The sequence below is a fragment of the Lycium barbarum genome, chromosome 4 (genome assembly GCF_019175385.1).
Source record: "Lycium barbarum isolate Lr01 chromosome 4, ASM1917538v2, whole genome shotgun sequence".
Lineage (NCBI taxonomy): Eukaryota > Viridiplantae > Streptophyta > Magnoliopsida > Solanales > Solanaceae > Lycium > Lycium barbarum.
Genome location: NC_083340.1, coordinates 16,293,978 through 16,308,516, shown reverse-complemented (window position 1 = coordinate 16,308,516; position 14,539 = coordinate 16,293,978). Strand labels below are relative to the sequence as shown.

The following is a 14,539-nucleotide window of genomic DNA, read 5'->3' as shown; positions in this document are numbered from 1 at the left end:
AAGACCCCTTACTATTAGCTAATAAAACTAGGTAAATGTATTGGAATTCGAATAGATCCCATATTTAAAGTGTAGATACTAAGAGTTCATCAATTAAAATATACTCCTATTCATTAAGAAGTCTATAAAGAGCATTAATTTTCATCTCTTAAAGTTAAGTAGCCATGTTTAGAAAAATATTTTACACTGCCCAAATCTTTTAAATTGTTGTCCCATTACATAGGGAGATCAGTGAAGAGGACATGGAATTAATTAAAGGGATAGTAAGAAACTAAGAATTGAATTTACACACTGATATCTTCTTTTATCCTTTTCTTTTGCCAGTTATATATATATATATATATATATTACTATATGTAATAAGGGGCAATCAAAAGTTTTTATCGTCCTTAGTTGAATTTCAACTAAGGCTCAGCAACCAGAAGATATCCTTTTTCAAATTAGCCCCAATTTTTGTTCTTTATTACTTCATTTATTAGAGAGTGTTAGTACAAAAATCAAAGCACTTTCAAGTCGTCTGTGGTAATACTTGGGCACTTAGTCCAATTTTTGCGGGTGACGTGATATATGTACTATAATAACTTCTTCATATGGTGATTGTGGTACACACGTGGTTATTGCTAATTAATTTTGCACTCCTGAGTCCATTCCTCCGTGGACATCTGGAATTAGTTATTGTTTTATTTATTAACAGAGGCAGATGAAGCACTATAACTTGGGGTTCAATTGAACCCCAAATTTACAATAAATAGTAGATATAAATTCATAACTTTAGAAATAAAATGATTTAGTACTAAAAATTTAAGATATTGAACCCCTAAAATTTAAATCCTAGATCCGCCTCTGATTGTTAGTAACTATTTATGAAACTTTTTTGCACTTTACTTCCTCCGCTTCATATTCTGTATAATTTTAGTTTTTATATTTGGTTCGAAAAAATAATTTTTACGTAATCAAGAAGCTATTTATGATTTTATTCAAATTTACTCTTATTTGGAAACGTGAATAAAAACATAACCAAGAATCCATATATAATTGAGACTACAGTCAAACCTCTCTATAGCATCATCGTTGGGTCTGAAATTTCTTGACTGTTATAGAGAATGACTGTTATACACCTCTAACAACATTAACATTTAAATAATATTTCACTTTTATAGGCAAAAAAGATGCATAAAATCTAATTTTTTATTTTTAATTCTCAAATTCTAAGCTTAATTACACTTTGTATAACGAAGGAATTTTTTTTAATGATGAAATTAAGAATATACATGTGACATTTTTAGTCATAAATATTGTATTAAATGATCAAATATTTTGTCAAAATCTCTACACTTATTATTGGTAATCATCGATATTCTATTTTTATAAGAGAGTTAATTATTAAATTACCAAAAGAAAAAAAAGGATAGCTATTATATGCGGGTAATTTTATAAAGAGCGCACTGTTATAAAGTTGGTTGTTGTTGTTATAAGCGAAATGTTGTTATGTAAAAGTAAAATATAACATAAAAAATCGGTTCCAAAAAAACTTGACTGTTATAGAGAGGTGTTGTTATATGCGGATGTTGTTATAGAGAAGTCTGACTGTATTTAATTAAGGGTATTTAGTGAAAACACTTCTTCCTTTATAGGGATATAAGTGATTTCTTATGGGTGTGTCCAAGCTAAAACACCATATAATATAGATCGAAGAAGATATTAGATTGCCCTTTACGTTATTTGTCATTATAAGTTTTGGCAAAATTTAGGCAACTTTGGAGTCACATTTACATTTCCAACTGGAGCATTTATTAGATCTCACTAATTATTCTCCGTCGTTTCAATTTATGTGGCGCTTTTCGTTTCACAATAGTCAATCTAACTAAACTTTGAAGTTAAATTGAATTAGATCAACTTAATATTTTAAATTGATATTTTGATAATTAAAAACTAACAAAATGTAATATAAATTGAAATTTAGCTGATAATTATTATTTTTAAGCGTAAACTATATATGAAGGCAAAATTGATTCTTGAGATTCATTTAATGTTAGTTTCTTTCTTAATTTCGTCTAAATTACTAAGCTTAAATCACCATATTTAACTAGCATAAACTCTTACCACATGAAATATCACGAGTGAAATTAAAGCATAAATGCAAGAAAAATAATAATTTATTTCCGTAAATAAAGAGATCACATGCTCACACATTCAGAAAAATACCAATATTTTCAATTTATAATTTTCACCAAGTTGTAATTATTTTACATAATTTAAATCACATTACGTTAAGAAATGTCGAGTTACTTGTTTCCCTTTCGGATTTGCTAATTCTCCTATAATCTTTTGGTTAAAATTTATTTAATTAGCCGACTAAGAAATTTTGATAAGAGTAAGCCCGGGCCTCGTGTAACTAGTATATATATATATATATATATATATATATATATATATATATATATATATATATATATATAGAAATGATAATAGAAAGGAAGAGGATAGAATCAAATTCATACTTATCGTTTGACTATAAAGTGTTGATGACAAAACCCTATTGAGATTTTTGTAATCTTATTATATTAATATTGTTGTTATCAATAAGTTTACTTTTCCTACGTGATCACATTTTGTCTTGCTGTCTTAGAGGTATTTTGGTGCGTCACATGTATGATAGAACAGTCTAAACTACCCCACTATAAGCATTCCATTCTCTTAAGTAATAATCCAGTAAGTAATATAAAACAGAAAGACTAAATACTTTATACATATAATTAAGAGGACGAGGAATAATGATTAAAAAATAGAAACCATTTATAAATTAAACAACCCCATACAACCCAAAAGTTCATTTACATTCTTACTTTCAACAAATACTCCATTAAAATATGGATTATTCAATGAAAAAAATAAATGAATACTCAATATAATAATATAAGTTTGTGTATCTTTTCAGTAATCCCATGATGTGTTTGCTGTTTGTATGATGAAGAAAAAGGGAAAATTATTAATTCATTCCACCAAGGGACCACAACTTCTACAACAATGTTATCATTCTCTTTTCTTGATCCACATGCAATCTAATTGATATCCAATTCTATCCATTTTATCTCAATGCGTGTCCTACTAACATTTTGTTTTCTTGTAAAGTAGTAAAATGAAATTCTTAAATTTTGAAAATGATAAAAATGTATTTTATGTATGATGAACTAAACTATTTTCTTCTTCTTCATTGCTGGATATCTAAGTGATTGTTTTTTAATTCATTCGATCATTAAAATTCATTAATTCAGATTCGTATAGTAGAAAGTCTAATTATGGGGAAAGATTTTAGCTAGTGCTTTCTAACAAAAAGGATCATTAATATCAGAGTTCAAAATCGGAATCTGTGATTAGTGGAGGAACATTTAACATTCCACCGTATGATCTCTTGACGGGATAAGTAGATATCAAATTTTATGTTTATGCCTTAATTACACCATTGACTTAAAAAATTAATAGACGGACTATATACTGTACTGTTGAGTTTGAAACGAAAGTTCATAGTAAAAATAACTTTTGTAGTATCACTACATGCGTTCGGAATAATAATTGTTGAAGTTAAAAGGAATTTTTCAAATTAAAGTTGAAAAACTTGTGAACTTTGTTACATCTTCTAAAGTTTTTGAGGTTAAGCATGATATTCCACTTTGTGGGACTTCCATTGGAACATCAAGTTTAGAGCGTTTGAAACAACAATTTTGCATTTTAGTACCAAATTTCTTAATGACACTTATTTAACAGAACAATATTTTAATTTTGTCAAATTAAAAGTAAGACAAACTTTGCTTAAAAGGTTAAGTTTATAAATGAGAAACTCAGAAGTGTCACAAATTATGATAGTGCTATGAACAAATGTTCATATAACATTGTAGAAATATAGAGCCCGTTTGATGGGCTTATGGCTTTTGACTTATAAGCCAAAAAGCCATAAGTTAGAAATTCTAACTTATGATTTTTCGCTTATTTTTGTTATTTTAATTTTAAAATAAATACTTAAAAATACTTTTTTATTTTACTTAAACATTCTAAAAGTGCTTAAAGCTATTTTTGGCTTAAAAGCACCTAAAATAAGTCAATTCAAATAGGCTCATACTATTACTTTTCTCTTTGAAAAGTTACTAGTGCAAAGAAAACTTTTACTCTTTGTTATTTAAGGTAATAACTAGGTAGCTTTCCTACAGCTCTTGGGGATTTTTCAATTGTTCCTTTCTGGTGACTTTTGGAATCTGAGCACGTTCTTTAAAAAAGGAGAAAAAAAAAATCAGAAAAGGAAATTAAAGAGAGAATTTAAAAGAGAACTTTAACACGAGTCCTTAAATGAAAGCTAAAATTACGGAGACAATCAGGGATTTGTAATAATTAAAACAGGAAAAGGACCCTCTTTCACGTTTCCCCCACAAGGCAATAAACATTAGTAACATGGAAAACTCCAATATTTGATCACTACAAAATTTAAAAAAAATACTTTTTTACATATTACAGTATAAATTTAATTTATGCTACAATCTTAAAAAAATGTTTTTTCCAAAGACGGTGCCATACTCATAGATAGGAGTGTTCAGATCAAGTCCAAAGAGCTAATCAAAATTTAAAGATCAAATCAAACCGATTAAAAAATTCGAATAAGTTTGCTTTGATTTTATTAGAAGTTGAGCTAGCAAAAATCCGAACCATATAATTTTCTTAAAACGATATGTCTGGAAATTTTCATGATTATCTAATTAGATGTCTTGTAAACTACACTATGCAAGCCTTGTGCGACGAGTTCAAACTGAAAAAATTGTTAGCGACATCGATCCCGAATCTCCCATATGAGAAATCACTCACTTAACCAATTCAGCCATCCTAATAGAACAATTATAATACATTATTTATGTACTTCAAGAAATACTTTATTTTAAGGTGTATGAGAGATTGACTTAATATTCCATAGACAAGTACATTTTAATAGATCATGAGTTTGTCAATTCATTAAATTCTTACTAAATATAAGTCCATTTATCAAGATTTCAACTATAACTCTAATAAAAAGAGATTGATTTATATAACGTAACAAGAAAAAGTCAGAAAAAACCTAATATAATTAAATTCATTTTAGTTTTAATAAAATTAGAGAGGGAACAGTACAGAAACACTGCACAAAGCATGAACAAAACCAGAAGTCACTGAGTCAGCAAACAATTTCTTTTAGTCGAGCCCGTTTGGACACAATCCCAATATTAAGAACCCGTTTGAATTAACTGAAAAAAATAATTTTTAAACATAAGTGCTTAAAGTACTTTTTAAGTGCTGAAAGTTAATTTTATAAATAAGCAGTAATGTGTTTGAATAAAAGTGTTTAAAAGATTTTAAAAGTAAGAGTTGTATTGGAATTAACAAAAAATATAAAGGATAAAAGAGTAAAATTATTGGTCAAATCAAAATGGATTTTAAGCAAAAAAAATTTGTAGTTGAGCAGCCTCTTGATTTTGATTTATTTTAAGCATTTTTAAATTTAATTTAAACGGTTTTCTATTTTAACAAATAGCCAATATTATTTTTTAAAAAGAGTATTCTTTTCTTTTCTTTTCTTTTATTTACTTGCTGTTTCTATACAAATCTTCCTTTTTACAACCCACCTTTTGTTTCTGCTTAGAATTCTGTTACTTCTGGTGTTGTCTATTCTCATTGTTGTGACACTATGGCAACTCTTAGTGATATTGGGGTGTCAGCATTTATCAACATTCTTGGTGCTTTTGCATTCTTGTTAGCTTTTGCTTTGCTTAGAATTCAACCAATTAATGACAGGGTTTATTTTCCCAAATGGTACATTTGTGGAAAAAGAAGTGCTCCAAGACATGTTGGTAATTTTGTTGGGAAATTTGTTAATCTTAATTTCAAGACTTATCTTACTTTCCTTAACTGGATGCCAGAAGCTATGAAAATGAGTGAAGCTAATATTATTGAACATGCTGGTCTTGATTCTGCTGTTTTCTTGAGGATATACACTCTTGGGTATGCCAAACACTACTCTCTTTTCTTGAATTTGGATTTTTTTTGTTGTTGAAAGTTTTCAACTTTTTTGTGTTGCTTGATGTTTTTTTTGGGAATTTTGTATCTGGGGTGGTGTAAAGATCCAAGCTTTTAGCTTAAACAGATGAATTGTAATGGTTTTTTTGCTGAAAAGTTTCAGATTTGGAATTTTGAACTTACATTGGCTTGTTTGTCCTTTTTTTTTTTTTTGTGTGTGTGTTGCTTTATGTTTACTTGGAATTTTGTATCTGGGGTGGTGTAAAGATCCAAGCTTTTTGGATTAAACCTTTTCAATTGATGAATTGTAATGTTTTTTTTGCTGAGAAGTTTCAAGAATTTGGAATTTTGAACTAAATTTGGCTTGTATGTCAATTTTTTTTTTTTGTGTTGCTTTATGCTTTATGGGAATTTTGTATCTGGGGTGGTGTAAAAATCCAAACTTTTGGGTTAAACCTTTTCAATTGATGAATTGCAGTGATTTTTTTGCTGAAAAGTTTAAGAATTGGAATTTTGCAACTTCATTTGGCTCATTGATGGTGGTTAGTGGTTCCTTCTTTTCTTCTCTGTCACCTTTCTTTATAGAGAGGAAAGGGAAAAGGAGGGAGCTATTTGATGGAGAAATTAACTTGGTATTCTTCCTTTGCTTAAGAATTATATATCTGTAGATAGATTTTGAAATCCTTAACTAGGATTTTTTCAGAAGAAAGGTCTTGACATGAGAACTTTAGTTTTCCACCTATTTATTTTTGGCCTAAGAATGCAGAAGTGTCCCCATCTTGATGTTCCTTTCTGTTAAATGTTCTTTTAAAAAAAAAAATTATTAAAAGTTTCTATATCTTAAACTGTACCTTATGCAGTTTCCCTGCTCAAGAATTTCTGTGGCAATTAAATTGTTTGCTTGATTTGCAACTTTTCCTTATCCAGAGTCTAATATCAAGTGGTATTGATTTATTTCTCTTTTCTTTCCCTGTTGCAACTGGTCCAATTTTGTTTTTAGTTTAGCAGTGCAAGTTATTACTATCATAGTCAACCACATTAGTGTAGTCTAGAGTGAACTGAAAAACATAGTGTAAAAAGTCTACCAATTCCCACTTTCTTGCATATTGCCTTGTATACATCTTTTCTTTTCTGCTTTTTCCTCTTTTTTTTTTGGTTCTTTTTGAGTTCTCTTACCAGTTAGCTCTTTAGATTCAATGAAAGCTGCTGCTTTAAATTTATCTAATATACCTGCATTCTTGTCTTTGACAGCTTAAAGATTTTTGTGCCAACTGCAATTGTGGCACTTCTGGTTCTTATTCCAGTTAACGTGTCAGATGGGACATTGTTTTTCCTCAGAAAAGATTTGGTCGTCAGTGATATCGATAAGCTCTCTATATCCAATATTAAGCCCAAATCCTGGAAGTAAGTCGTTTGTTGAATCATTACCTCTCTATTGATTCTACAATAAGCACATACATGATACATTTACATCATCCTGCTGAACTTGATGATCTGTTGTATGTCCTCATATGTTGGGAAATTTGATTCTTAAATATAATAACATACTTATTTTGTGCAGTTAACAGTTGACTTCCATTAGTTAGTTAACCCTTGGTTTATAAGGTCAAGAAAACAAGATACTATTTTCATATTGTGGTCAGTATGACTTATGGGTCAAAACTGTTTTCTTATGAACTCTTGCATGAGCTTCTAGTCTTTGGAACATCCTTTTGCTGGAATTATGTATTTAACTGGCCAAATCAAAGAAACCTAGATTGACCACGCCTCCAGTTGGGTGTCATATAACATGGTTGGAAGTTTTCAAGTGCCTTAGTTTCTTTTTTAGACCATGCTTCCACTTGTTCAAGGAACTTTGAGAAAGTTGGAGTTTGAGTGATAGAGTCCTCTGATGTTAATGTTCTTGTAATAGATGGATGTATTACTGCCAGAAACTGTCTGCAGACGGGAGAAAATATTACTAGAGAGATTTCTGTGAGGGATTGGGTAGATGATAAGATTACACTCAGACATGGCGAAGCAATGATATAATGCGGATTGACCTTGTTCCCTTTGCAGCATGCATTGTTTGTGGAAAATTTATCTTCCTGCCAAAAGGTCAAAAATGAAGGAAAACATTTAATTGATTTAATAGTTGAAAATTGTCAAGTGGAATGAATATGCATAGGGCAATTTCAAAAATACTAATGTAATTTGTCTTTTCCTCTTTTTGTTTGATATTCCTTGTTCTGTGTGTATTCCTATTGGATCTCACGCTAATAAGGAGCTGCAATTGGTTGTTCACATGAATCAGGTTCTTTGTCCACATAGCAATGGAATACTTATTCACGTTTTGGACCTGTTTTATGCTGTACAAGGAATATGGTAGAGTAGCTGCAATGAGATTAAAATTTTTGGCTTCACAAGACAAGTGTGCCGAACAGTTCACGGTGGGTAAACTAGGATTGGTTTCCTTGTTCATACATTTTACATTCTTAATTGATGAGCTGAAAATTTTATCAAACATGGACAAAAAATATGTGCTTACAGGTTTACAAACTCAGTTTTGTTGCATTTGAGATAAATTTTAGTCCATTCTACTATAAACCTTTGCATATCTTGTCTCTCAGGTTCTGGTTAGGAATGTTCCTCATGAATCTAAACGCTCAATAACAGATAGTGTTGAAAATTTCTTTAAAAAGAACCATCCAGACCACTATCTTTGTCACCAGGTAACATGGCACTCCTACATTGGGTTAATATTGGTCATTTTTTAAGTAAGAAGGTGATTACCTAGTATTGCTACCTTTCGTGAGCTGGAATTGCTTACTTCATGTGGTGCATTGGTCTTATCTCTATTAGGCTGTCTACAATGCCAACAAGTTTGCCAAACTTGTCAGAAAAAGGGCTAAGCTTCAAAATTGGCTGGATTACAACCAGCTTAAGTTTGAAAGAAATCCAGAAAAGAGGCCAACAAAAAAGGTACTCTTTTAGCTTTTAGAACTCAGGAAAAGCAACATTTTAGCATGAACTTTCTCATGGTGCTGCTACTGGGTTTTAAAAAAGAAGAAATTCCCATGCTACGGTTTTCATCTTTTTGATTTTATTATTGATGTTTTAAGGCCATATCATATTTCCTCTTTTCTGCAGAAAGGCTTCCTTGGACTTTGGGGCGAGAAAGTTGATTCCATTGACTACTACAAACAGCAACTTAATGAGTTCGATAGAAGAGTGAGTGTAGTTTCTAGTTTGATTAGCTTATTTGTTGTCCTTGATCAAATGAAAATTCGTCAACATCTTTATTACATTTGTTCCATCAAGTTCCGCCACATATGTTTTTTAACCAGGTTGTTCTCTCTCTCTCTGTCTCTCTCTCTCAGCTTCTTTCTCAGTGAAAGAAGCTGTGCGCATCTTAAGTCAAGCTTTAATACAGGTTCCTTTTCACCAATTCACTTATCCTTTGTATTTATGTTGCATTTTCTAGTTGACAATGGAACGTGAAAGGATTCTCAAGGACTCAAAATATATAATGCCTGCTGCCTTTGTATCGTTTAATTCAAGATGTGGGGCAGCTGTTTGTGCACAGACACAGCAAAGCAAGAACCCCACATTGTGGCTGACTCATTGGGCCCCTGAACCACGAGATGTATATTGGAACAATCTGTCCATATCTTTTTTTTCTCTCAGCCTCCGCAAGCTTTTGATTTCTGTGGCAGTGTTTGCTTTGGTATTCTTTTACATGATTCCTATTGCCTTCGTGCAATCGTTGGCTAATCTGGAAGGTTTAGAAAAGGTTGCACCTTTTCTCAGGCCACTGATTGAATTGTAAGAACATTTTCTTTGCCTTTGATCTGAGCAACTGGATTACAGATTTTGAAGACACAGTAGGCTTGATGAATGTCTAAGCTACTTTCTTGAGATCCCCTTTCATTTGCTGTATTTATAAACGTTTCCTAGTTTACGTTGTATGTCAGAGAAAGAGAAGGACTTTAGTTATTATCTTTAGATTCCCCTTCCAAGTGTCAAAAAGCATCTTTTTTATCCAGATATGAATGTTATATATTTCAGACTCCTGATTAAGTTCGTTTCTTCTATTTCTGTTTACTAGTATTTCAATTCTTCCTCTATATTGGCATTTGTTGTATTTTCTTAAAAAAGAGTTTGTTGTGAAGCAAAATTTCTGGAAATTCTTGCAGGAACATTATCAAGTCATTTCTACAGGGTTTTCTTCCTGGTTTAGCTCTTAAAGTCTTCTTGTTTATTCTTCCTGCCATTCTGATGTTTATGTCAAAGATTGAGGGACATGTGGCGTTATCAGTGCTTGAGAGGAGAACAGCAGCAAAATACTATTATTTTATGTTGGTCAATGTATTCCTGGGGAGCATAGTAGCAGGGACAGCTTTCCAGCAACTTCATGCATTCCTTCACGAATCAGCTACTCAGTAATCTCTCTCTCTCTCTCTCAAAACCTGTTGGATCGCTATTTTATTGGGTGGTTTGCTGCAACTCACAATGGTTATTTAGGTTCATTCTCGTAGTTCAGAAATTATGATGCTGGCAGTATGTTCATGAGTAAACATGATAGATTTGTTTGGTCCCTCTACGAAAGATGTACGCCTGTGGGTGGTGGGACAAATTTTTGCAAACCTCGTTCTTTGATAATCTGATTATCTGTGTAAAGCTCGTTGAATATAATTCTATGTTATAAAAACTCTCACAATGTTTAAGAGTGAGATATGTGACACTAGAACTTTATTGAATGTTGACCAAGGCATGGTCCGACTGGAAGGAGCAATGCTAGATTATATCAAGTATTGAAAAAGAAGAAATCAAGTATTGTGTGGTTGTTGAAGTTCCCAAATTAAGCTTATTGCTGGACAGCTGGAGGAACTTTTTTCTGTCTAATACCTTAGCTATGTTGCAAAACAATGTATTATGATATACTATGTAGTGTGCCGAGTGTGTGAAGCTTATTATCAAAAGTGATGGTTATTTACCTTGTCTAAATAGACTCTAGAGACATTCTTTTGAACCTCTTGGGTTTTTAGTTTAAATCTCTAGAAGTTATTCAGTTAAATGCTTCTTATACTTCCCTATTAATATATAAAGAGATTCTTATTAAACTTTTGTAGTTATAACCTTCTTATGTTAGTTGAAGACAAAATCTGGTGAACTTGTCTTATGTTTTATTGCATCATTAAAATGTTTTAAAATTCTTGATTTGCTCTCTCCTTATCTTTTATACCTCCAATAACCTTGATAATATTCTTGCATCGGAATGGAGCAAATGTTGAGTTTATAATAGAACTTGGGCCGTGTGGGCCCTATGAATCTTTCCCCTTTTTCTCCCCCTTGGTGTAACTTATAGAGGGAGATCCAGCTTGATTTATTTTCCTTCAAATATTTTAATTAGATGGAGTTCCTTTTAAAATACTGATACTACTTAGTAATGCATCAAACTTGAAGGGTGCAAATTTGGAGAAAAGGAGTATATATTTGTTATTAGCCCGAGATAAGGAAAAAAATAAGTACTTCTGTACAAGACATAAATATGAAAAAGCAGCACTTTCTGAGACAGAAGTTTATTTCTTTTCTAGGAAGTTTTCGAGTTTTATAGCATTTTTAATCTTTCATGCAGGATCCCGAGAAATATAGGGGTATCTATACCGATGAAAGCGACTTTCTTTATCACATATATAATGGTTGATGGTTGGGCTGGTATCGCTGGTGAAATTCTCAGATTGAAACCTCTGGTTATTTTTCATCTTAAGAACATGTTCCTTGTGAAAACGGAAAGGGACGTGGAGAGAGCAATGTACCCTGGGAGCGTAGATTTTCCCGAGACACTTCCGAGCCTTCAACTATACTTTCTTCTGGGAATAGTATATGCTGTGGTTACTCCAATCCTTCTTCCTTTCATACTGGTCTTCTTTGCCTTTGCTCATCTTGTTTATCGCCATCAGGTTAGTCCTTATCCTTTTATTCCTTAAATTTTTAACTTATCAATTTTGTTTATTAAGCTTATTAGAGCCCATTGAGTAACCGAAGGATTCGTGTGGCAAATCATGAGGAACAAAATTATCTGGATCATGGGTCCTTTATATTTCTAAAATAAGGTTCTACAATATTGTTGGCGAAATAAATCTCAATTTCCCTTGCTTGATGTTAAATTTTGAACAGTCCAACATAGGGAGAGAATGGCATCCTGTTTCAAGAACATAGCTTAATGATTTCTGATTATTAGTCTTTTGTTATACAGGTAATCAATGTGTACAACCAAAGGTATGAAAGTTGTGCTGCTTTTTGGCCCCATGTTCATGGGCGCATAATAGCAAGTTTAGTGATATCTCAACTACTTCTGATGGGCCTATTGAGCACAAAAAAAGCTGCAAAGTCTACTCCTTTCCTCGTGGTGTTACCTCTTTTAACTTTAACGTTCCACAAGTACTGCAAGAGTCGATTTGAACCTGCATTCAGGAAGTATCCGGTTGAGGTAAGCTTCACTTGCTAGTTGTGTATCTGTCAACATTTCTGGAATATAATGCATGCTGTCATTTCATCATATTTTTTCTTATTAGATGAAAAGAAATGCTAGATTCCGTCCCTCAGTTTTGTTGTTCTTTACTTGATCCCTACTTAAAGATAGCTTTATCTTTTTCAACAACCAAACACGTGGAAAATCTTTTTACTAATGGATTTCAGTGAGACTTGAACCTAGATATCAAGTTTGTGACGACCAAAATTGTTCATGAACCTTGACCAACACCTAACGAGCTACTACCCACTAGACGAGCTACTTTTATATCATATAGAATTGTGTAACCACCTTTTTACCACCTCATCTGTAAGCTTAAGTTGATCAAGAGAGCAGAGATATTATTTTGATTATATCTTCGACATATAGTAATGGAAATATATCTCCTATATTCTCATGAATTTCAGGAAGCGATGGAAAAGGACTCGCAAGACCGAACATCTGAATCTGATGCCAACTTGAAAGCATACTTGGCGGACGCATATCTACATCCTATTTTCCGCTCATTTGAAGAGGTTGAATTGGAGGAAGTTAAAGTCGACAAAAAGCCGCCTCCTAAAAGCCCCAGCCCCCAGCTGAGCGAACTGAGTTCTCCATCTTCAACTCATGGTGCCAAACATCGTGAAGAAGACGAGCCATCTGGGACGTCTCAAACATCTCATAATCTCCATCACTATGAAGTTGGACAACCAGGGGACTTGTTTCACTATGAATATGAACAAACGGGTCACGCATATCACTACGATTTCGAGTCACAATATCAGCATAACGGATATCATTATTGAAGGTCTCGTCCTTAGTTTGACTGATGTTTAGCAACTCAATTGTGTTAACCACCATATTTATTAGACCGGCTCAACATTTTGCTAACCCAGGTCATGTCCATCAGTGTAAATATATTTGGGTTCTTTTTAAATTTTCAGGAGTCCTCGTGATGACTGAATACATGTTACTTTGCTTTTTGTTAAGAAGCAGACATCAAGGTGAAGGTCCTGGACCCTGTGTTCAATTCTAATTAACTAACTGCTACAAGCAGACGTAAAATATAAAAGCAGATTCAAGATAATAACTATGACAGATTCGACTTTCAAGGTTTTTAGCACTTAATTCATTCTACTTCGAACGATTTTTGCTACGGTATGTTTGATATGGAGGAAAAATATTTTCTCTAAGAAAATAAGTTCTTTCAAAATTGAGAAATGACATTTTTGGTGGTAGGAAAAATAAGTTCTATAAGAGACATCCAACTTCTATAAGTGACATCTACGTCCTTGCTTCAGGCTATCAATCCCACCCTCATCCTTATCATGTGTGTCAACATTATATATAAATATTATTGAAACAATAATTTCTGCTTATCAATATCAGAAATTAAATAAAATAACTTTTTTTTTTTTTAAATTGTTCGTACCAAACACACAAATAAAATTAAAGGATTGTCCTTGAGCATCCAACTTTTCCAAGGAAGGGTCAAATTAAAGCCATTGATTAAAATAAAAGAGAAAAGACATCATTTGACCCCTGAACTTGGCACGAAAACTTAATTTAGCAATTTAACTTAAGTTGTATTTATTTACCCTCTTAACAACTTTCAAGTTAATTAAATATCCCCCTTAGCGGCGTGGACCAGTTGAAATTTAGGTGTTGTTCACCACTCGCCTGGTGATTGGTCCACATCATCAAATATTTTTTTAATTATTTTTATTTATTTAGTTTTTTTCTTTCTTCTTCATTCTTTCCCTATTTTATTATTTTATTAAACAATAATTAAAAAAAAAAAAAAAGATGGACCCATAGCCGCCGTTCTCCTCCTCCTAAACTCCCCACCTCCACACCGCCGCCGCCACCACCCCACCACCACCGCCTCCTTAAATCAAACCAACTGAAAAATCCCATCTTTGTTAAAAAATTTCTTTATTAATCATATTTCCACCATAACCACCACCGCCGCTGCCGCCAACCTTTCCCACCACCGAAGCAACAATAATTTCC

General features: G+C 32.3%; 1 protein-coding gene across 1 annotated transcript; it reads left to right on the top strand.

Annotated features, from left to right (window-relative positions):
• The first annotated feature begins 5,598 nt into the window (after nt 1-5,598).
• LOC132635384 (CSC1-like protein At1g32090) lies at nt 5,599-13,540 on the top strand. The gene is made up of 11 exons (XM_060351753.1): nt 5,599-6,018; nt 7,285-7,437; nt 8,327-8,462; nt 8,643-8,744; nt 8,875-8,994; nt 9,163-9,243; nt 9,497-9,837; nt 10,209-10,454; nt 11,651-11,975; nt 12,272-12,505; nt 12,955-13,540. Exons 1-11 carry the CDS (start codon nt 5,705-5,707, stop codon nt 13,330-13,332), a joined length of 2,430 nt encoding a protein of 809 aa, XP_060207736.1. The 5' UTR covers nt 5,599-5,704; the 3' UTR covers nt 13,333-13,540.
• The last annotated feature ends 999 nt before the right edge of the window (nt 13,541-14,539 follow it).

Coding starts and splice junctions, on each gene's coding strand:
- LOC132635384 (XM_060351753.1), top strand. CDS start 5,705: ATGGCAACTCTTAGTGATATTGGGGTGTCAGCATTTATCAACATTCTT. Junction 8,745..8,874: donor ACCACTATCTTTGTCACCAG/GTAACATGGCAC, acceptor TATCTCTATTAG/GCTGTCTACAATGCCAACAA. Junction 8,995..9,162: donor AAAAGAGGCCAACAAAAAAG/GTACTCTTTTAG, acceptor TCTTTTCTGCAG/AAAGGCTTCCTTGGACTTTG.